The sequence below is a fragment of the Chrysemys picta genome, chromosome 8, assembly GCF_011386835.1.
Source record: "Chrysemys picta bellii isolate R12L10 chromosome 8, ASM1138683v2, whole genome shotgun sequence".
Taxonomy (NCBI): domain Eukaryota; kingdom Metazoa; phylum Chordata; order Testudines; family Emydidae; genus Chrysemys; species Chrysemys picta.
Genome location: NC_088798.1, coordinates 65,768,217 through 65,791,659, shown reverse-complemented (window position 1 = coordinate 65,791,659; position 23,443 = coordinate 65,768,217). Strand labels below are relative to the sequence as shown.

At 53.3% G+C, this 23,443-nt stretch overlaps 1 protein-coding gene across 16 annotated transcripts in view; it reads left to right on the top strand.

The window, feature by feature from the left end:
• The window catches only part of LOC101942176 (myomegalin), a 168,356-nt gene that overhangs the window by 29,446 nt on the left and 115,467 nt on the right, over positions 1-23,443 (top strand). For 8 of the 16 annotated variants that reach the window (XM_065554732.1, XM_065554726.1, XM_065554730.1 and 5 more), the window contains exons 1-2: positions 5,563-5,888; positions 22,347-22,423. In XM_065554732.1, coding sequence (XP_065410804.1) covers positions 5,748-5,888; positions 22,347-22,423 — 218 coding nt within the window. In that variant the 5' untranslated portion in view covers positions 5,563-5,747. Of the gene's footprint in view, positions 1-5,562; positions 5,889-6,202; positions 6,277-15,832; positions 15,896-19,917; positions 20,028-22,346; positions 22,424-23,443 lie in introns of those variants that run through there. The other 8 variants (XM_024101123.3, XM_065554722.1, XM_065554720.1 and 5 more) reach the window with 4 other exon arrangements.

Here is a 23,443-nt window from a genome sequence, read left to right as displayed (position 1 = left end):
AAAAAGGGATAGAGAATAAGATGGAGAATATCTTATTGCCCTTATATAAATCCATGATACACCCACATCTTGAATACTGCATACAGGTGTGGTCTCCTCATCTCAAAAAAGATATACTGGCATTAGAAAAGGTTCAGAGAAGGGCAACTAAAATGATTAGGGGTTTGGAACGGGTCCCATATGAGGAGAGATTAAAGAGGCTAGGACTTTTCAGCTTGGAAAAGGGGAGACTAAGGGGGGATATGATAGAGGTATATAAAATCATGAGTGGTGTGGAGAAAGGAATAAAGAAAAGTTATTTACTTGTTCTCATAATATAAGAACTAGGGGCCACCAAATGAAATTAATGGGCATCAGGTTTAAAACAAATAAAAAGAAATTCTTCACACAGTGCACAGTCAACCTGTGGAACTCCTTACCTGAGGAGGTTGTGAAGGCTAGGACTATAACAGGGTTTAAAAGAGAACTAGATAAATGTATGGAGGTTAAGTCCATTAATGGCTATTAGCCAGGATGGGTAAGGAATGGTGTCCCAGCCTCTGTTTGTCAGAGGGTGGAGATGGATGGCAGGAGAGAGATCACTTGATCATTACCTGTTAGGTTCACTCCCTCTGGGGCACCTGGCATTGGCCACTGTTGGCAGACAGGATACTGGGCTGGATGGACCTTTGGTTTGACCTAATATGGCCATTCTTATGTTATGCAAAGCAGAGTCCCCAGCCACAGGCTTTCCAGACCTGGGGATGGGAATCTGGTTTAGGAAGCTGGTCACTTTCCTCCTGGAATTGAGTTAGATTTGAGCAAACATGGGCACAGAGCACTTCTTGGTGAAAGAAAAGCCAGGTTCCAGTGCGTGAATAACTTGGAGATAGTGGAGCAGGCACATGTCATATTAGTGCCAACCCCAACTGCTGAAAAATGGAGTCTGTCCCCACTCCTGGACTGAGACTGTTTTTAAAAATGTATGAAATTAAAAAGAAAATGGAGTTCTCTTTATTTGCCTTCTGGCTTCTGTGCCTTTGGGTAGTACTCAGCTCACGTTTTCTCTGCAACAAGGAGCACTGGAAACTTATATATATACAAAAAAAAAAAGACAGCTGAGAGTCTCACTAAGTCACTTGGGCTCTGGGAGCTGGGGCTTGAAGGGAAACCCCAAATATTGTCAGGTTTCAGAGAAGCAGCCATGTTAGTCTGTATCCACTCCACGATACAATCGCATTTGCTCCAACCCCTCAGACAGAGACAAACACATACAAGATCTCTATCAAGCGTTCTTACAACTACAATACCCACCTGCTGAAGTGAAAAAACAGATTGACAGAGCCAGAAGAGTACCTAGAAGTCACCTACTACAGGACAGGCCCAACAAAAAAAGTAACAGAACGCCACTAGCCATCACCTTCAGCCCCTAACTAAAACCTCTCCAGCGCATCATCAAGAATCTACAACCTATCCTGAAGGACGATTCATCACTCTCACAGATCTTGGGAGACAGGCCAGTCCTTGCTTACAGACAGCCCTCAAACCTGAAGCAAATACTCACCAGCAACCACACACCACACAACAAAAACACTAACCCAGGAACCTATCCTTGCAACAAAGCCCATTGCCAACTCTGTCCACATATCTATTCAGGGGATACCATCATAGGACCTAATCACATCAGCCACACCATCAGGGGCTTGTTCACCTGCACATCTACCAATGTGATATATGTGCCAGCAATGTCCCTCTGCCATGTACATTGGCCAAACCGGACAGTCTCTTCGCAAAAGAACAAACAGACACAAATCAGACGTCAAGAATTATAACATTCAAAAACCAGTTGGAGAACGCTTCAATCTCCCTGGCCATTCGATTACAGACCTAAAAGTCGCAATATTACAACAAAAAAACTTCAAAAACAGACTCCAACGAGAGACTGCTGAATTGGAATTAATTTGCAAATTGGACACCATTAAATTAGGCTTGAATAAAGACTGGGAGTGGATGGGCCATTACACAAAGTAAAACTATTTCCCCATGCTTATTTCCCCCCTCCCGCCTCCCACAGTTCCTCACATCTCCTTGTCAATTGCTGGAAATAGGCCATTTTCATTACCACTACAAAAAGTTCTTTTTCTCTCCTGCTGATAATAGCTCACCTTAACTGATCACTCTCCTTATAGTGTGTATGACAGGGGTCAGCAACCTATGGCACGCGTGCCAAAGATGGCACGTGAGCTGATTTTTAATGGCACGCTGCTGCCTGCCCGAGTCTCGAGGACACGCAGCCAGTGAGGGGCAGAGCCCGCGCTGCCCCAGAGAGGAGCCACCTCAGCGGCCTGCCCGTGGGCTCCCGCATCCCCACACCCAGTGAGGATTCCGCTCACCTAGGCTGCCGTGGTATAGCTGGCCATGGTGGATTGGTGGCACGCCGGGGGAGTGGGGTTGCTGCCGGACCCGGTCCCGACTCCCGGTCCCCGGGAGGAGGCGCCCAGCCACAGCCATGGATTGGTACTTGCTGGGAGGAGTGGAGAGCCCCGCGGCCCGGCGGCGCTGAGCGCACAGCAGGTGCGGGTGAGCGGGAATCGGTGGTGGCCAGAGAGCCCTGGGACGAGGAGCTCGCATACCGCGGGGTCATGCGCCGCCCGGAGCGGCTCCTCCAGACACAGCCAGAGGGGACTCTCTTGCCGGGGGGTGCTAGTTGCGCTTGTTCAGTTCGCCGCGGGGCCCCGAGTGGGTGAACCAGCTGGGGGCCGCAGGAAGCCCTCTGCCCTGACCCCCCCCCACACACACCCAGCCCTCTGTCCTGAGCCCCCCCACATACACACCCAGCCCTCTGACCTCTGCCCTGAGCCCCCTCCCACACCCAGCCCCCTGCCCTGACCCCCCCTCACACCCCCAGGCCTCTGCCCTGAGCCCTGACCCCCCCCACACACACACCCAGGCCTCTGCCCTCTGCCCCACAGCCTTGCACGTCCCCCAGGCCTATGCCCTGAGCCCTGTGCTCCGCACACACCCCAGGCCCCTTCCCTGATCCCTGTACCCCCCTCACACACACCCAGCCCTCTGCTTGACTCCTTCACCCCCCCCCCCCACGACCCCAGCCCTGACTCTGGCACCCCCACACATACCCACCCCCCCGCCCTGACACCTGCACCCCCCTCACATGCCCCCAGCCCTCTGCCCTGACTCATGCACCCCCCACATACCCAGCGCCCTCATACCCCATGCACACCCCACATCCCCACCCCCACCCTGAGCACCAAACGGGAGCTCCTGCACACACACACACCCACATTCCCACCTGCACCCCTCACACCAAATGGGAGCTGCCCAGGTAAGTGCCCCACACCCAAATCTCTTGCCCCAACCCTGAGCCCCCTCCCTCATTCTAGCTCCTGGCCAGACCCTTCACCCCTAGCCCTGTGCTCAGTGCACTCCCACCCTCAGCTCAGTGCAGAGAGAGGAAGAGAATGGGCCAGAACCAGGGAGAAGGTAGGTACCCACTGTATGTGGGCAGGGCTGGGACCCCAGACCGGCAGCGGGATGAGCGGGTCCGGCAGCTGGCATCCCGGCTGGCAGGAGCCGGCAGATGGAACCCCTGAGCGGCAGTGGGCTGTGGGGTCCCGGCCACCAGCCCTGCACAGCCCACTGCCAACCTGGGGTTCTGGCTGCTGGCCCCTTGCCAGCCAGGGTTCCGGCCGCAGGCCCTGCTCAGCCCACTGCCAGCCTAGGTGAACAGAACCCCAGACCAGCAGCGGGCTGAGCGGGCCGGCGGCATAAGATCAACATTTTAATTTAATTTTAAATGAAACATTTTGAAAACCTTGTTTATTTTACAATACAACAATAGTTTAGTTATATAATATATAGACTTATAGAGAGAGACCTTCTAAAAAACATTAAAATGTATTATTGGCACGCGAAACCTTAAATCAGAGTGAATAAATGAAGACTCGGCACACCACTTCTGAAAGGTTGCCAACTCCTGGTGTATGGTAACACCCATTGTTTCATGTTCTCTGTGTACATATATATATCTTCCCACTGTACTTTCCACTCCATGCAGCTGTAGCCCATGAAAGCTTATGCTCAAATAAATTTGTTAGTCTCTAAGGTGCCACAAGTACTCCTGTTCTTTTTCCCAAATACTGTGAGACTCGTGGTACAATAACAAAAGTTGGCATCACTGCGTGTGTGTGAAAAAAGTCATAGGAAGGCTGCTGTTAACACACGAGATGGATTGCATCAGCTGTGTCTTTCTTAGGGTGCTATCACACTACAGTTGTGTTTAGGGGAAATGCTCAATTTGACCCCAAGGCAGAAATAAAACAGATCACTCTCTTTGCCACCTGCATTGGAGAAATAATCCCCAAATAATCTGCCCTCTGCAGAAAGCTTGGGCCAACTTTCGCTCTTCTCTGAATGAAATACCATTGTATGTGCACAGTGATGTCTCCGGCAGAGGGAGGGGCAAAGCGCAGCCCTGTCAGGGAGCGTATTCTGATTCTGTGCGGAGCCCCAGTGTGCCCTTACACTTCTCTGCAGCCCTGCACAGGGGTTTTCGCTGCAGTGTGACTACGCATAGTTACTTCATATCAGTGTTTAGGGGCCAATTAAGAATTACAGACTGTAATATCAAAGCTTTGAACTTTAAACTCCTGCATTCCTCACTGGAGGCTCAAAATAGGAGCCTTGATCTTCTGCCTTTCAGCTACGGGGCAGGTGGGTGGGGGGTGCTAAGGAGTAGGATGTTTCAATATTTCCACACTGGAGAAAGGCCTTTTCTTTTTGCCTTCCTTCCTGGAAAATAACAGACAGACACACAGGCTCGGTGTTTAGGGACACCCCTGGGCAGTGGTTTTGCCTAGCTTGGCTGCAGCTCTGTGGGAGCCCTTGGTGCCCTTTCAGTGCTGCGCTGTGAGATCTGTGTCTGCACACACACACAGCGCGGCAGTTCCCTAGGGGCTCTCACCAAGTGGGAATTAGCCTTGCTGCTATCCAGCAGCTCCCAGAGCTCTCTCATGGCCAGGCCTATCGCTTGCCACACATTGTGGGGCCCTCTGGGTGGCTGTCATCCTGCCTCTCACTGGCCTGGGTCCTGCAGTCGGGGTAAATGGCTCTTTCTCTTTCCTCTGCAGTCCCTTCCTTGCATTATGCACCTTGCACAAGAGAGGTCAGCAGGACCCCAATTAGAACCTGTTCTGGGCCTTTACCTGTGTCTCCCATGGGATCGGCTGAGGCCAGGCTCTGGGAGGGGGAAGACCCTTGGGAGATTCAGCTGCTGGACACTGGGATGTTGAGGGATCGGTGGGGAATCCTCTCCCTTCTCCCTTCCCTGCTGCGTCCTCATCACATTTCCTAGCTGCCCTCTCCCCTCCCGTGTGGGTCTCTGCTGGCCAGGCCCCAGGCTCCCATTAATGGCTTGCAGTTGGCTGGGAGGTGGACGTGGAGTCGCTAGGGCCGCTGTCTGGATCGGGTTACACCACTTGTGTCTGTCCATGCAGGATGTTCCCCTGCCAGGGATTCCACAGATATCTCCTGGATGTAAAAAAGGAAAGCGAGCTGCACTCCTGCACCCAGTGGGAGCTGCTGAGCTGTGGGGAGGCTCCGACTGGGAGCGCTCCAGCCTCCCCACCATGTCTCCGTAGGCCGCCGTGGGCTGAGGCAGCTTCCCGTGGGCTTGGCTCACTCCCTTCCCTTGGCAATGTCCCCTGAGTGAGGGGGGGTGCAGAGATGCCCCCCTCCATGGGTCACCCACCATGTCTAACGGCTACCGTACTCTGTCCCAGCATCTCAATGACCTGAAGAAGGAGAACTTCAGCCTCAAGCTGCGCATCTATTTCCTGGAGGAGCGCATGCAGCAGAAGTATGAGGCCAGCCGGGAGGACGTCTACAAGCGGGTGAGTGCAGCAGGCTGGGATGGATGGTGCAGCCGCGGCGTCTTTGGCCCCTCAGGGGCTGGGGCCGGTGTTTGGGCTCCGTGGGGGCTTGGGTGCCCGGGGGCAGGCCTGGTTGGGGGTGGTAAGCAGGATCTGGGTGCTGGCCAGGAGTGCCAGGGAGGGACTGAGGCTCCAGAGCATTGTGAGTGGAATGGGGTCTCACTGGAAGGGATTTGGGGTGAGGGTGGCGGGGAGGCATCGTAGGAGCTGGGGCAAGGGTGTGTCAGCAGTGTGCTATGGGGGAAGGGAGGAGTCACAGGGTTCTCGGTTAACAGGATCCAGGCCCAGTGGGTGGATTGGTGTCTCCGAGGGACTGGGACCCAGTGGAGGTGGAGAGAGGACTTCTCCGGTAAACAGATTTTGGGCTGGGCTCGGGTGAATCGGTCAGAGGGGTTCAGTCACCTGTTGGGGAGGTGTGTCACTTACAGGCGTAGGAGTGCAGGGGCAGTGTCTTTAAGGGGATCAGAGGCTGGGGGTGTAGTTTAGGGGGATTCAGCACCTGCATCCTGGGGGGCTTCTGGTGCTAAGCAGAGGGGTGGGGGTGGCGCTGGTTGAGGGGTTTATTCTGCCAGTCCCTCAGATCAGTGCCAGGATATGGTGTGTGTGTGCGCTGGGGGGGTAGGAGGGTGGTGTCAGGCTGTGTCTTGGCTTGGGCACTGGGGAGAGAATAAGAGACATCAGGGACTCAGCATTGACATCCCCATTGGCCCTTTCTGGGCTTCTGCAGAAATCCCCGTAAACTAGTGATGGGGGAGCCACCAAATACAGGGCACATGGTTGAGGGTTCAGGGAGTCGGGTGATTCTGTGAGGCAGTGGAGGACCACCCCCCCACGAGGGCCTGCTCTCTCCCCCCAAGAGCCCCTCTCTTCAGCTCCATCCACAGCTGTCTCTGGTGGGAGCCTGATGGGAGGAAAGCAGCCACAGACACACCCTTCCCCAACCTCTATCCAGAGCCCCCTTGTTCCTCTCACCACGGTCTGTCCCCATTTAGCCCCCAGCCCCACCCCACAGATTCTCTGCTCCATGTCTATTACCAGCCCATACTGCCCCCCATCCTGAGCCATCCTCCACTGCTCTCCCCATGCAGTTCATGCTGCCGGTATTGCCCATCCCAAGAGTTTCCAAGTCATGAGCCAGGCCCCCCAAAAAACCACCAGTGGCTAAATCCTGATTTTTTAAAAAAATTAGGAATTGGGATTTTTTTTAAATTTGCTGACTCTTTGGGGCCTGTGTTTCTCCACAAGCACCAGGGCTAGAGACTTATTTCTAAGAGCGAAAGTTGAGAGTCTCACCTATTCCCACAACTCCAGGAGCTGGGGCTTTAAGAACACCACATATCGCAAGAGTCGGTGTCTCTGTGCTGGGCACCAGGCCCCTGTGCTGGCCAGCCCTACCTTTGTCACTGATACTGTCCTTGCCCAGGATGTCCCCTCCCTGCTCTCGCTAACAAGAAAAATAAGGAGCAGCTGTTTGTGTAATTAAGCAGGGGAGGGTCAGTGTAACAGGAGCTGTTGGTGCAGGGAAGAGAAGTCTTTTGACTGCTCTGGCCCCAGGGATCAGAGTGGTCGGGTGATCAGAGATAGAGTCCTCGCCAGTCGTGAGACTCCCTCCGGCAGCTCCGATGCCATGGGGAGAAGCGCAGTAAAAGCCAGCAGATGGTTTCTCTCATCCCCGCAGTGACCCCCCCTTTTATCTGGGGTAAACATTCCTCAGCTTCTTTCACTGCAGCCTTGGCTAGGTCCTGGGACAACACGGGTGTGTGAGGCAGGTACACACCCATCCCCCAGTATGACACAGGGACTTTTCCAACTCTGGGCTCCCTTCCCCTCCCCTGGTGGCCCCTTGCGGCACAGAGACAAATCCCTTACTCGAATGGGAAGATAACCCAGACCTGGGCATTACAGTATGGGTGACTCCTGGGAACAGAGGCGGCTCCCTCTCCATTGGCTGGCAGCACCTGGCCCATTTTGCCTTCACTGTGCTTTTCCAAGCCAGCCCACTGTTTCATACTTAGTCTAATCCCCTTGCTGTAATCTCTCCCTCCCCTCCCCCGTCACATTTAAGTGACAAGAGCAGAAGGAAAGAAGAAAATGAAGCGTGCCTGGTAAAGTCCCACTCTTGCTTAATTATTACAGTTGAAAAATCAAGCTCCCTGAAGCTAAGACATGTAGGAAAGGAAGGTTTCTGCAGCAGCATGAACTTGGCCATATTGTTATATTGGGTATTTCCTGGCATTAGGGAAAGATGCTAGTTTCTCCATGGTGAAGGTTAGAACGCGCTTTCATTTCAGGAGGCCAGTGTTGGTCACTTCCACAACCCCCACTTTGCCCCAGATAAAGAAGTTATGATTGGGCACTGTAAGCACAAGCTCAAAGCCAGATATAGTGATCAGGGGGTCTGAGATGGGGAAGGGGGATGTGTGGCAACATTCAACTCAAAATTCAATTTGGCTGAGAAAGCTGTGAGCCACTGGAAAAGGGGTTGAGAACGCCAACAGGCTCACGCTTAGCTACCGCATTCTGCACTGCAGCCAGCTGTAGTTATTCTGATTTCACACACACACACACGTCTGCTCACACGCTTACCCGTTGTGCATGTGCATTTGAATATGCGCAGATGCATTAGTACTTTCAGACACACACAGGGCTACCTTCACACATGCATCCACACACTCCTGCCTGTGTGTGTGCAGCCCCACCCTGTGCGCACAAACACTGCCGTAAGTCTTTGCATACTTGCACTGAGGCATGTCAATGCCATCATTCTAACACCCTTGCACACTTCTTTTCTTTTGCATGCACATACTTCCCTGCACATGAGTGGATACGCACTGCACTGTGGGAGACCAAAGTGCTGACAACTCTCTTCTGCCTCCAGTGTGTGAAAAGCACAGTGAAGGCAAAATGGGCCAGGTGCTGCCAGCCAATGGAGAGGGAGCCGCCTCTGTTCCCAGGTAGCTGGAGTTATAAATAGATTGGTTACTGGGAGGATGTGTGGAACTAACTGGCTGGAGCATTACCAACAGCCTGCAGCGTGGCAGCTGGTAGAACTCGGTGTGATCTGGGCTTTGAGTGCCAGCGCATTGCTCTGCCCAGAGGGCAGGAAGATGAGTCCAAGTTCTCCAGTGCACAGTAGCTCATCTGATGTTTGGAGTGTGCAGAACCTCACTGCACACCCAGGCACAGGGATAAGCACTCTCCTGAAGCAGGCTGCACCCTTGTTCAGGTGGGATCCTGCCAGGAAATCCCTTGAGTTGCCTCCCATGCAATTAAATTTTCTGACCTTTATTGTGATGTAGCAAATGTGGGACATTTAACGCTGCATGGGACAACTCCAGCAGCAGCGCTCTAAACCTGCGCTAAATAGGTTTGGTGTTAGCCCAGCTCAGCTAGAGTGGGTCAGGAATTTATTAATGACGTGTTGGAAAATGGCAATTTGTCAAAACCTAAACTGTCCACAGGAATGTACCGGTTTTGAGAAAACGTTCATGGGGAAAGGTTTCCCAGGGCCAGGAGAGATGGTTTTTTGGGGGGGGGTTTTGGGGGGGAGGGGAGAGGAATAGTCACCTACCCTGGAATAGACAGTAGCCCAGGGGTTAAAGCATGAACATGGGAGACTTAAGTTCAAATCCCTGTTCTGCCTAATTTGGAACAGGGACTTGAACCTAGGCTGTTTTGAATTTTTTTTATGAAAAAAATTCAAAAGATCCCAGGTTTGTCCTGTTACAGGACAGGAATGGTTTTGAAATCTCAAACTGTTGTGGGACAGGAAAGCCATTTCCTACCTAGCTCTGGTCAGCCCACCTAGGCCCCCTCCCAACAGACCTCACTCAGCAGGTAGAAGATTGGCCTATGTGGCCAAAAACCAGGAGGAGGCCAAGACTGGGTAGGAGACACCGGCTTTGTGCAGGGAACAGCTGATCTCTGCTGTGGAGGGCAGGCAGCTGGAGTTGTACAATCTGTTCCCAAGGCAGTAAGTGTTGCTGGGGTGCTCAGCCAGGCAGCTCAGGGTATGCTAACTGCTGCTCCTGGACTTCACATTTAATGTAGAGAACTAGGCAATGGCTCTGACAGGGAAGAACACACTGCTCCTGTCCCTACTATAGCAACCGTCAGGGACCCAGTGCCAAGAGAGTTGGTTTGTAGTAACCACAGCCTAGGACTTGCTTATGGTGTGTTGGGGACCGTGCTGGAATTACAAGCTATTGCTTTGTGTGTGTGCGCAGACGGGGGTTGGGGCAAGTTTCCAGTCCCGCTTGCAGGTTTGGATGCTTTGCAGGGAAGCATGCGATCTGAGCCTAGCTGCAGTTAGTGTGCAGCTTCTACTCCTGAGGGAATTCTGCGCCAAAAAAATAAAAATTCTGTGCACAATATTTTAAAATTCTGCATATTTTATTTGTCATTACATAAATATGGAGGCTCTAGCATGGCAGTGGGGAGCACAGGGAGGTGGGAGATCACTCTGAAGCCCCCACCCCCCCGGGACACGGACTCAGTGGTGAGGCAGCATCCAACTCTGATACAGTGCAAGGGTCAGGCCTGCCGCAGATACATCCCTGGGCCCTGCCCCTCTGTGCTAAGAGCACCAAGATAGTGAGCAAGGACAGTCTTGCATGCATGCCCAGCCCTGGCCCCCGAACCAGGTGTGGGACAGGCATGCTCAGCCTGGCAGGATTCAAGTGTGGAGTGGCTTAGTGTGGGGAGGATCCAGGTGTGGAGTGAGAGGGTTCTGCGTGGGGCAATCTGGGTGCGGGCGGCTCAGTGGGGGTTCCTAGTATGTGGGGGATCTGGATGCACAGGAGCTTGTTGGGGGGGGTTCCAGGTGCAGGGGCAGAAGGACTCTGCAGGGGGGTCTAGGTGAAGGTGGTAGGGGCTCAGTGGGGAGGTCTGGGGGGGATGGAGATTGTCAGCGGGCATCTGTGTGTGGAGGACTCAGCGGGGGGATTTGGATGCTGGGGCAATGGAACTTGGTGGGGTGGGGATTCAGATGCAGCTGGCTGGGGCTTAGTGAGGTGGGGGTCTGGGTGTGGGGGGCTCATTGGGATGGTCCAGGTGCAGGGTGGGCTCATTGGGGTGGGGGGCTCAGGGGTGGTGGTCTGTGTGCAGGGGTGGGGGATCCAGATGGGGGGGTGGAGCTTGGTGGGGGTCTGGATGCAGGGGGCGGTGGGGCTCAGCAGGAGGGTCTGGGTGCGGGGGTTGAGGCTCGGTGGGGTAAGGGTTCGGGTGTTTGTGGCTCAGTACAGGGGTTCTGGGTATGTGGGGGGAGAGTCTCGGTGGGGGGAGTCTGGATATAGGGCAGGTTCAGATGCATGGGGGTTGGGCGGATCAGGAAGCAACTCCCTATACAGTGACCCCTCCCTCCACAGCTCAGGAGGGATAGGAGCAGGAAGCAGCGGCAGGGGGGAGGGGATGGCCTGCAGAACTTCCTGCACCCGAGGGCGGTTTCTGTGCGTGGGTCTGACCTGGCCCCAGCTGCTCCTCCTCATCCTCCTCAGCCCACCCAGGACTACCAGCTGAGCCCGATGCAGGGTAGGAGCCAGGGCTGGGGCAACCCCAACCCCCCTTCTTCCCCGCGGTGATTTACCTGTCTGCCAGCTGCTCTGGGCATCTAAAACAATGTACCGCATTGCTGGGGAGGGGCACTTGACCACTCTTGCGGCATCCCTTTTCTTCCCTGTCAAAAGTAATTTTTCTGCAGGAAGAAAATAAATCTGCGGGGAACATGAATTCTGTGCATGCGCAGTGGCACAGAATTCCCCCAGGAGTAAGCTTTGAGCAAGGTGGGGTGAGTTGTGCCTCTCTGCTGTAGGGAGCAGCCTGCTTTGTTGCTCTCTGTTTTTGGGTTCTCGTGTGTTCTTGTTCTGAATTCTAAGAAATAAGGTCGTATTGCATCACATCTTTCCAGGAAGAGGATTTGATGGTTTTATCTAGCTTGTGTGTGTGTGTATGATCTGAACATAATTGCAACTATACATATAAAATGATGGGGTCTAAATTAGCTGTTACCGCTCAAGAACGAGATCTTGGAGTCACTGTGGATAGTTCTCTGAAAATATCCACTCAATGTGCAGTGGCAGTCAAAAAAGCAAACAAAATGCTGGGAATAATTAAGAAAGGGATAGATAATAGGGCAGAAAATATCATGTTGCCTCTATATAAATCCATGGTACGCCCACATCTTGAATACTATGTGTAGATGTGGTCGCCCCATCTCAAAAAAGATATACTGGAATTGGAAAAGGTTCAGAAAAGGGCAACAAAAATGATTAGGGGTATGGAATGGCTTCTGTATGAGGAGAGATTAATAAAACTGCGACTTTTCAGCTTGGAAAATAGACAGCTAAGGGGAGATATGATTGAGGTCTATAAAATCATGACTGGAGTAGAGAAAGTAGATAAGGAAGTGTTGCTGTTTACTAGTTCTCATAACACAAGAACGAGGGGTCACCAAATGAAATTAATAGGCAGCAGGTTTAAAACAAATAAAAGGAAGTATTTCTTCACACAACCCACAGTCAACCTGTGGAACACCTTGCCAGAGGATGTTGTGAAGGCCAAGACCATAACAGGGTTCAAAAAAGAACTAGATAAATTCATGTAGGATGGGTCCATCAATGGCTATTAGCCAGGATGGGCAGGAATGTGACCCTAGCCTCTGTTTGCCAGAAGCTGGGAATGAGTGACAGGGGATGGATCACTTGATGATTACCTGTTCTGTTCATTCCCTCTGGGGCACCTGGCACTGGCCACTGTTGGAAGACAGGATACTCGGCTAGATGGACCTTTGCTCTGACTCAGTAGGGCCATTCGTATATTTTTAACATAATGTGGCTCAGTCAGAGCAGTAGAGAGTAGGAGGGAATCCAAATTGTAATGCTGTTGGCAAGGTTAACCACTGAACTCTCTAAAAGTGTCTCCCATTGGGAGAGGTGGGGATGTGAGTTAGAGATCCTCATGCTCAAACTCCCTTAGCCCTACATATGCCCCCCCATAGTGCTGAGTGTGCAAGGGAACCAGTCACTTGCCCTCCACGGAGCCAGGAGGAAGTGTATGGAGAGGCTGCGCTGAGTGAGCTCACACATTCTTGTCCCCTCCTGTTAGTTGCTTTTCTTGCTACATTCCTCTCTGCTGGTGCCTTGGCACGTGAGTCACTAACGGAGGCTCCAGGCTGCTGCTTTACACCCAGTGGGCTAAATCCAGCAGTGATGTGTCGGGGCAGAGTGTAAGTTACACCCTACAACGTTTATGAGTTTAAGTCCAAATGAGTGTTTAGGGGCCTTACACTGGTGAGGCAGGGCAGGTGAAAATGTGACACCCATTTAGACTCAGGGGCCTGCTGGGTGTAGTTTACACCCCTTTCCCCGTCACCCCGCATGTGGCCCCAGGCATCAGTGACAGTGATCTCTAATCTGTGGGCAGCAGGCCTCACTTCTTCATTGTAACTGTTAAATGCACAAGTGTGGCTGAGATTGTGCCCCTGAGAGCTGTAGCCAGAGAGAGGCTGTGAGTGTGAGGCCGCCGAGAGGGGGAGGAAGCCGGTACAAATTACCAGGGCCCAGCGGTCCAGAAGGGGGCCTGGGGCCCGGCTTCCCCCCCCCCCCCCCGATGGCCCTGTTTAGCCGGTCCGCCCTTGCTGGGGGGCCCGAAAATTTTTTTTCACCGGGGCCCGAACCTGCTCTCAGCGGCCCTGGGTGTGATCGCCCCTGGCCCAGGTGGAGTTGGGGTGTCACCCCATCTCCCTCCCCTCACAGCCCCACTGGAGAGCTCTTCAGGGGTGGACTTGGTGGGCAGCAGGCAGGAAGCAGATTGAGGACAGAGCCTGGTGTCTCCCTCCCACTGCCCTGGAGATCTTTTGTGTTTCCTGTCTCGGTGCCTTGGGACACAACCGGGGCCTCACAGCCCAGAGTGGGCCCTTAAGTCATTGGTCTGAACAGCGGTGACTAAATTTAGACACTTATATCAGTGACCTGACTGAATGTGGGGGTGGCTGGCCTCCTCTGTTAAGTCAGCCACTTAGTTAGATGCCTAAATTTAGGCATCCAGCTTTGATAATGCTGGCATGAGTCCCGTTCATGCTGGGACAGTTTGGGGAGCACCCAGAGCTGTTGGGTCTGTGCCTGCCTGCCCTGTAACCCTGGGTGCCTTAATGCTGTGCTGCTCTGGCTCAGAGCCTGATACCAGTAACTGGCTGCCAGGCAGGAGGGTCTCACCACCTGATTTTCCAGCAGCCTAGTTCCCCCCCAACAGCCCTTCTGGAGCCCGGTCCCCCCAAATCCATCCACCCAGAGTTCTTAACTAGCAGACACACGGCCTTTTCTCCTCTGGATCGTCACCCCGGCAGGAGTGAAACTGGCCCCCAGTTATCAGCTCACTTTGGCACACACCACACAGTTTGCACACCAGAGACTTGCTTGGGTAAAAATAAACACTAGGGGTATTTAATAGAACAGCCCTGGATTCAGAGCTGAAATAGACAGGGGACAAGAACACAGACAGGTTCCACAGAAAACAACTGAAGCTGCAACCTCAGGTGTTACCCTTTCACACAGGGCCGGCTCTGGCTTTTTTCAGAGTAGCAGCCGTGTTAGTCTGTATCCGCAAAAAGAAGAACAGGAGTACTTGTGGCACCTTAGAGACTAACAAATTTATTAGAGCATAAGCTTTCGTGGACTACAGCCCACTTCTTCGGATTTGGATGCCGTCCTAGGCAAAAAAGCCACCTGCCGCCCCCCAGTGCAGCAGGGGAGGGCACCGAGCTTGGCCGCAGGTCCGCAATCTCCGACCGGCCGGAGCGCCGGGGGGAGGGCGGAGAGCCCCCGGTGGCCAGAGCGCCGGGAGGAGGACAGAGAGCCCGGCCGGGGCTCTCCACTCTCCCCAGCGGCCAGAGCGCCGGGAGCAGGGCGGAGAGCCCGGCTGGAGCTCTCCACTCTCCCCGGCGGCCAGAGCGCCAGGAGGAGGGCGGAGAGCCCGGCCGGGGCTCTCCACTCTCCCCAGCGGCCAGAGCGCCGGGAGGAGGGCGGAGTGCCCGGCCGGGGCTCTCCGCTCTCCCCAGCGGCCAGAGTGCCAGGGGGAGGGCGGCGAGCCCCCGGCGGCCAGAGCACTGGGGGGAGGGCGGCGAGCCCGCCGCGGCTCTCTGCTCTCCCCGACTGGCCGGAGCGCCAGTGGGAGGGCGAGGAGCCCGCTGCGGCTCCGCTCTCCCCGGTGGCCGGAGCACTGCGGGGAGGGCGGCGAGCCCAGTCGCGGCCCCGCTCTCGGGCCGGAGCGCCCCGCCGCGCCGCCCCCCTCCAGGTGCCGCCCCAAGCACATGCTTGGTGGGCTGGTGCCTGGAGCCGGCCCTGCTTTCACAGTAGATAAAACTCTCTTTTCTAATACAAGTTACCTTTGCTGAGCTTCCCAGCATGCCCCTGAGTCCTAAGCGGGGAACCCACTGTTCACAGACAGCTCCTGCCTTCGAGCCTGGCCCTCAGTGCTGGTTACCTTTCACTTCCACCCCTTTCCTTTTAACAAGGTTTGCATGTCCCTTTCCCCCTCCACCTCCTAGCCTTTCTCACACTGTGTGGTGATTCATGGTGGGGGCAATTCCCTCCTGTCTTAGCTTTCCAAGACTTTCAGTGTCAGGGTTTGTCAGCGTTTTCCCATCAGCTTTAATGGGCCATTACTTGTCTTTTCTTGGGCTGTACAATTCTTAGTTGTGATAAATGAAGGTGGGGGGTAGCTCCCTTTTATGGACATCCAGCCAGCCAGTTAGCTATAAAATCCCTCTTAGTAGCTGTTCTCTACTTGCTTTGCCTGTAAAGGGTTAAAAGTCTCACTGCTAAACATAGGGAAAAGGAAGTGTGTGGGCACCTGGCCAAAAGAGCCAATGGGAAGTCTAGAACTTTTTAAAATCGAAATAAGACTCCCCTTTTGTCTGTCTCCCGGAGAGAGGGAACAGGGCAGCAACTATGCTGTAAGAAGCTTGGGGCCAGGTATGAAAAATCATTGGTATCATACCTAGAAACTACTAATTTAAAACCCCAGATATGTAAGTAGATCAGGAAATATCTAGGAAAACGTGATTTGGTTTATCTCTTTTTATTTCTTATTGGCTTGTGGACTCCTCTGTGCTAACCCCAGGTGCTTTTGTTTTGCTTGTAACCTTTAAGCTGGACCCCAAGAAAGTTATTCTTGGTGCTTAATCCTTGTAGTTTCTTTTTTTTTTTAAATCTAGCAATCAGCCTGAGTTTCCAGATGTATTTTCTTTCTTTCTTTCTTTCTTTTTTTTTTTTTAAATAAAATTTACCTTTTTTTAAGAACAGGATTGGATTTTTGTGTCCTAAGAGGTTTGTGCATGTTGTTTAGTTAGCTGGTGGCAACAGCTGATTTCCTTTGTTTTTTCTTTCTCAGCTGTTCCCCGGGGGGCGGGGGGAGGGGTGTGTGTGTGAAAGGGCTTGAGGGTACCCCACAGGAAGGAATTCCCAAGTGCGCCTTCCTGGGTTCTCAAAAGGGTTTTGCACGTGGGTGGTGGCAGCATCTATTCATCCAAGACCAGAGAAAAGCTGTAACCTTGGGAGTTTAATACAAACCTAGAGTGGCCAGTATTAATTTTTAGAATCCTTGCGGGCCCCCACCTTCTGCACTCGAAGTGCCAGAGTGGGGATTTAGCCTTGACATTGGTGCTTGGAGCTAGTCTCATCTGTTTGGGGATGCAGTCCCTCCCTGCCAGGCTGACCACCTCCCATGGAGAGGTGGGGCTGAACATTGCAGCACAGGTTAGGAACGTGGTTTGAATTCTACCCAGATACATGATTTCATGACCACAGGCTGTCTACGTATCTCCAGGGCTGTCAAGTGCAGAACATGACAAGCTTTCAGAAGAGACCTCCTTGACATTTTTATACACAACAACATTGTATACAGCCAGTTGACTCAATTGCTTATTCTTTGGGGTTTGGACCCTCTGTTCTCCCCTTGGGTGGCTGGACCCTGACCATCACATGTTCAGTTAGGACAGGCTAGTCCAAATCTTCAGCTGGAGGCAGAACTACATGTAGCTACTGTACTGGGCTTGCAGACAGGGCAAGTTTGACTCAATGGCCCCCTGGTGACTCACCCTCTCTCGCCAGTAGTGTGGCTAAGACACCTAGGGAGGGTGATCTTGAGAAAGGGCCCTGCCCTACGACAGAGTCTGGGATTTATTCCAAGCCTTGCTACAGGGCTGTGACCGTGGGCAAGTCACCAATCTCTCTGCCTCCCATCTTTTGAGTGGAAATAATAATCCTTTCCTAGCCTCCGGAAGATTAGCTCACTAAGCCTGAGGTGGCTCAATACCATGGTGACTAAGCCAGTAACTCATGGCAAGCATGAGTGGTTCTGCCATTGGTTTAAGTGGCAGCCCCTGCATTTGTCCCAAGCTGGATAACAAGGAGGTGCCAGACTGGCTGAGACCTGAGGCCCAGCTAGCCCTCTCTCTGAGGCTACGTCTTCACTATGGGGGGAGGGGGAGGGTCGATTTAAGATATGCAAATTCATCTACGCGAATAGCATAGCTGAATTCGACGTATTCGAGCCGACTTACCCCGCTGTGAGGATGGCGGCAAATCGACCTCCGTGGCTCCCCCGTCAACGGCGCTTACTCATACCTGCACTGGTGGAGTACAAGCGTCGATTCGGGGATTGATTGTCGCGTCTCATTCGATCCCCGAGAGATCAATTTCTACCCACCGATTCAGGCGGGTAGTGAAGACGTAGCCTGACAGTGGCCAGCACCAGCTGCTTTGGAGCATGGTGGGATGTGGTGAAATACATCTGCCCCGATCTGTTTTGGGGTACATGGGGCCCAATCCTCTTTGGCTTCAGTGGCGCATGAGACAGCTTTGCGTGTTACTATGTTCCGCTGAGAGCGTCTCAGATCCAGAGCTGACTTTCCTCATGCTCTGCTGATGTGAGTGTTTCACTGCTTTGTCAGACACCAGACGGCTGAAAGGAACCGAGGGCAGCCAGTCTCTTCTTAGCAGAATGGCAGTGGTGTCTAGGGGCCGGGCTCCTCATGTGCTGGCATTGTACGAAGAGACGGGGCCACCCCAGAGAGCTCCCTGGTGGATGTGACAAACAGATTTGGGGGGGGGAGCACATAAGGGAACAGTGAATGAACTCATGTAATAGGTTCCCATTGAACATTCAAATGCACATGGCTGTTGGCTGTGGCTAGACGAGACCAAGGCTGTAATACTGTTGCCCAAGGCGTTTATTGCGCAGCATTGGCCTATCTAGATGCTGCTAACCGTGGCAGAGAGCTGCCTGGTACAAAACTGGACTCCTAATATCGCTATTGACGCTCCTGGAAGCAGTGGTGTCTGGTGGAGATCTGAGGGGGAGGTGCATAGCTCTAACTAGCAGCACCGTAGTGTCCCAGCCAAGGCGGAGCACACCCCTTAGGAGTGAACAAAGGGAATCCAGTCCTAGCACAAACATGCTCTTCAGGAACAGCTCATCTTCCTGGGTCTGCCCTCTTCCATGACAGCCTGGGGCCCTTCTACTGGGGTGAGCTTTGGACTCCTGTCAGCCCCTCCTGCCCCTCATTGGTAGAGGTGTCTGCCCTACTTCACAGGGTGGCAGCATCAGGAGACCCCCCTCCCCCCAAGCTGTGGTGCCTGCAATGGCATCCTAAACCATTGGGCTGTCCACCCTAGAGCCCAAACCATCCTGTTTCCCTTTCTTAGGGCTTCTGCCTTCTTGGCCAGCCTGGGCCTCTCTCTGGCCCATTTGAAGCAGCTCCCCCTGCTCTTTGGTAGCTCTCCTAAATCTGCTGTCTCCCCTGCCCCTGCAGGCTGTCCTTCTATCTCCCATGGCAGCCCTGGTCTCAGCCACATGCTCCCCCATCATGTAACCCCTGTACTCTCATCCCCTTCACCTGGGGAGGTGAGTAAAAGCAGAGCCACACCCCTCCTCCCTCCCGCTCCCCCTCCATAAAAGGCCAGCTCACCCTGGCAGCAGTGCACTCTGAGTGGTAAGTTCCACTCTAATGCCAGAGAGGTACATGCAAAATCTAAGGGGCTTGGAGAAGAGCCACCAAAAGGATGCTGGGGTCTGCAGAGCTTGGCTTATGGTGGCTGAGAGAGAACTAGACAGCTGTGCGTCGCAGACGCTTGCCATGGCCATGTACTGTGCATGGAGGCAGAGTGAGAAATGTATCTTTTCCAGAGCTGTAGGCATCCTGGCTGGGCAGCAGACTGGTGGCTTAATAACATGCTGTGGCATCTGCTTGTGTTCAGCCCTTTTCCTGCCCACTTGCCCCAGAGCATTCAGCTCAGCGGGGACTCACCCCTGCAGGGCACTGCAGTGGGTCTGCATTGCCCAACAGCTCCTCCCCGGCCCTGGATGTCCATCCCTGTTTGCGGTGGGTCATTATGGCCTGTGTTTATCCCCCTTTGTGATATAAAATATGTGCTAGGCTCAGTCCTCTCCCTGGGCAGAGCCAGCTTATCTCCTCTGTAAATGCTAGTCTACAGCCAAACCTGCCTTACTCTGAATTTGGGGATGGGCCGAGTGTTTTCTACTGGCACCATGAATACTCACTCATGCGCTCCGTGAGGGGCGGGACCTGTCACCACCCACCTGTGGGCCAAACCCAGGCCCAGCTGCCCCCATCTGTGCTGCTCCCCTCCCCCAGACCAGCAGCTCAAAAACAATTGGGTCACGTAGCACCTTGAAAAAACTTGTTGTGGTGCGAATGGATGGAAAATCAGGCTGACAGCGCAGTCTGGGCCCCCTGCTCCGGACTCTCCTCAGTCACCGGAGGGGTATGGTTGCGTTGCATGCATTCATCCGTGCGAAACACTTATCAGAACCTCTCCTGACTCCCTCTTCCCTCCCCATTTCAAGACCAAGTAGCATAGCTCCATGCCAGCTAGTGCACTGCACCCCCATGTTCTCCCCCAGCTATGCCTGGAATGCATGGGAAAGTCAAGCATTTCGCTGTATACACCACACCAGCTCAATAGCACAGGGTGCAGGGTGCAACTGCAGGGAGCAGGGTGGGACAAGGAGGGTTAGTGAACACTATGAGAGCAGAACTAGACTGCGCAGGGACTGGAGAGAACAGCGCAGCGGGAATTGCAGGTAACAAGGGGAGCTTCACTCCCAGGAAATGTAGCGACCTGCCCCTGCGGGAGGAAATTAACTAAACAGCACAGACACCCAATGGGGCAGGCTGCTCCCAGTGCACTGCAGGGGCCTTTTTCTGTACTGCACTTCTGTCTCTTGTAACCAACCTGTCCTGGGACTGTGTGGGACTGGCATGGGGAAGGGAGGTGTCCAGGGCCGGCTCTAGGCACCAGCAAACCAACCACGTGCTTGGGGCGGCACAATTTTTGCTTGGCAGTTGTGCTCCCGGAGGTTGTTTTTTTTTTTTTTTTGCTTGGGGCGGCAAAAAACCTAGAGTGAGCCCTGGTGTCCAAGACGAAATCTCCATCTTAGAATGTGAGGCACTGGGGTGTCTAGTGCAGCATTTCTCAAACGTGGCCACCAGGGGCTTTTCTTGTGGCCACAGTCTCCTGGGCTCTGATTGGGGGTGGGGGGAAAGCAGCGGCTACTCCCCTTCTTTGTTGTTCCTGGATGAATCGCCTTGGTGTTGGCTGCTGGGGCTGCAAGCAGGGGTTGGGCACAAAGCTGGAGGCGGTGGGGCTCATGCTCTGGGCTTCACCCCGGGGGGGCGGGGCAGCAGGCTCTGGCCACAGAGCTTTCGGCTCCGGCTGCATGGCAGCGGGCCCCGGGCTCTGGCCCTGTGGCTTCGGGCTCCATCCCCATCCCCCACCCACAGAGCTTCAGGCTCTGGCTGTGGGGCTTCGGGCTCTGGCCCCCCACTGTTTTCCCCCCCCCCCCCGATTCCATCACCCTTGGCCCCTGCTGCCTACCCCAACTTCCCATCCAGGGTTTAATTTGTCCCCAGGCTTGCTGGGGCTGAGTAAGTCTGCTGTGAAAAGTGATATTAACATACATACAAGTATCACTTTTCAGAGCCGACTTACTAGCTAGCAATAAATAAATTACCATGATTTGGACATGTACATGTGCATATTTATTTGTTTTTCCTATAGCTAATTAAGTATTTTTTTTTGCTTTGAGCAGGGGGTTGGACTAGATGACCTCTTGAGGTCCCTTCCAACTCTGATATTCTATGATTCTATGATTCTATGATTTTAGGAAAAAGTGTGAGAGCTGCCAGCAGCAAGAGTTGGTGGCTGCCCTCTGAGGCCACCAAAAAAATTGTCCTGAGGACCCCTGATCCAGTGAGAATTGCTGGGTGGATTTAGGGAAGCAGGACATAATGGTCCCTAATGGAGACTAGCCAGGTTCACCAAACAACCAAACCCCCCAGGAGCTTTGGTGACCATAAATGGAAAGAGTTTTGTGTGCTGTCTCTCGTTAAAGCCAGCCCCTCCGGCTGCACGGAGCCCCTAGTGCCATGCTAGTGCCATGCTACAGGACTCTCTGACTCAGGGGAAGAGTGCTGCCTACTGAGTTGCCTACAGCTGCTGTACAAGTCTCCTATCCAACCCCCGAAGAGGTCTGACCCATTCGCAAGGAGAGGGCGTATGGCCAGAGCTCCTTCCAGGGCTGGGCAGGAGAGCAACGGCAGCTGGCCACCCTCCTTGCAGGGGATCCAGGTGCAGTCAGTGTAGTTAGGCGCAGCAGAAACGGCTCACTTGGTGTTTAGACCACAGGTTTTGCTGCTTTGTAGTAAATGTGAAACTTATTCCTTCAGCTTCCATTTCTGGAGACAGCTGTGCTGGGGACAACAGCCCAGCTGCTGGGGATGGGAAGACACTGGGCCCTATTTTACTTAGATGGGGCCTGATCCAGGCCTCTCGAAGTCAGTGGGCATAGTTGTATTGGATCAGGTCCATGCGGTGGTGGGGTTAGCTGCTCAGCAGAGGTAGCAAGGAGCCTGGTATAAATGTTTGCAGAGGGGTTTCGGTCTTGAAGAGCCAGCTGGGGTGCTGGGAAAGCCAGCGTTTGGGGATTGCTGGTTTGCTGGATTTGGACAAACCCCAAAGCGGCCTCTGTGGGACCAGCCAGGGAAAAAAGTGGGAGATTTGTTACAGGCTCCCAGCGGCTGTGTCTGGCAGCCGGGAGACTTGCAGGGGAGAACCTCCCCTCCAGGCAACCAGTTTCTGTGAGCTGGGAGACAAAGGGCTGAGAGGAGATGCTTAACCCAGGCCCTTTGCTCTGCGGGTGACCTGGCTGTCCAGGACCGGGGTGATGGAGCATCTCTAACAGGAACTGTTTACAGGGGGGACCGAGTGAGTGGCTTGGCAGATGTGCAGGAAGAGATGGGAGCTGGGGGTCCCTAGGCCCTGGGGAGGGTTGGAGGTTAAGTGGCAGGGCCACAGGGCACTGGGGGTGTGAGGGTAACTGCCTGTCTGTTCCTCCTCCCAGAACATCGAGCTGATGGTCGAAGTGGAGAGTCTGAAGCGAGAGCTCCAGGAGAAGCAGCAGACCCTAGATAAGGCTTGGTAAGTGACACTGTCCATAGGCAGCCAGTGAGGCCTTGTAGCCCTGCAAAGGTGCCCATCCTCAGGGCGTGATGCTGAGAGGGGGAGCCGAGCAAACCCAGTGTAATGGGTTCAATCACAGAGACCCCCTTGGGACTGACGAATGATGTGCTGGGACTACCTCTGAGCCCGTTTTCCCTGTCAGCTTGGGACTTCAGAACCCTGCCTTGTTGAGCCAGACACACTAGCTTGCTGCAAACACAGACCCAGGTCTGAACCACATCCCCCAAAAGCTGTAGACTTAACTGAAAAAAGCTTAAGAAGTTCTCCTGTCTCTAACACCCAGACACCCAGCTCCCAATGGGATCCAAACCCCAAATAAATCCATTTTACTCAGTATAAAGCTTATACAGGGTAAACTCATAAATTGTCTGCTCTCTATAACACTGATAGAGAAATAGGCACAGCTGTTTGCTCCCCCAGGAATTAATTACTTACTCTGGGTTAATTTATAAGCAAAAAGTGATTTTATTAAATATAAAAAGTAGAATTTAAGTGGTTCTAAGTAATAGACAGAACAAAGTAAGTTACCAAGCAAAATAAAACAAAAACACGCAAGTCTAAGCCTAATACATTAAGAAACTGATTATAGGTAAGTTTCACCCTCAGATATGTTCCAATAAGTTTCTTTCACAGACCAGACTCCTTTCTAGTCTGGGCCCAATCCTTTCCCCTGGTAGTCCTTGTTCCAGCTCAGGTGATTTCTCATGACTACAGCCAGCTTCTGTTCTGTTCTATCTGCTTTTATAGCTTTGGCACAAGGCTGGAATCTTTTGTCTCTTTGGGTCCCCACTCCTCCTTCTAAATGGAAAAGCACCAGGTTTAAGATGGATTCCAGTACCAGGTGACATGGTCACATGTCCTGTGAGACCCCAAGCCTTCATTCTTCCTGGCTTGAATCATAGGAAGGCTTGCAAATAAACAGAGCCATCTACAGTCAATTGTCCTGGTTAATGGGAGCCATCAAGATTCCAAACCACC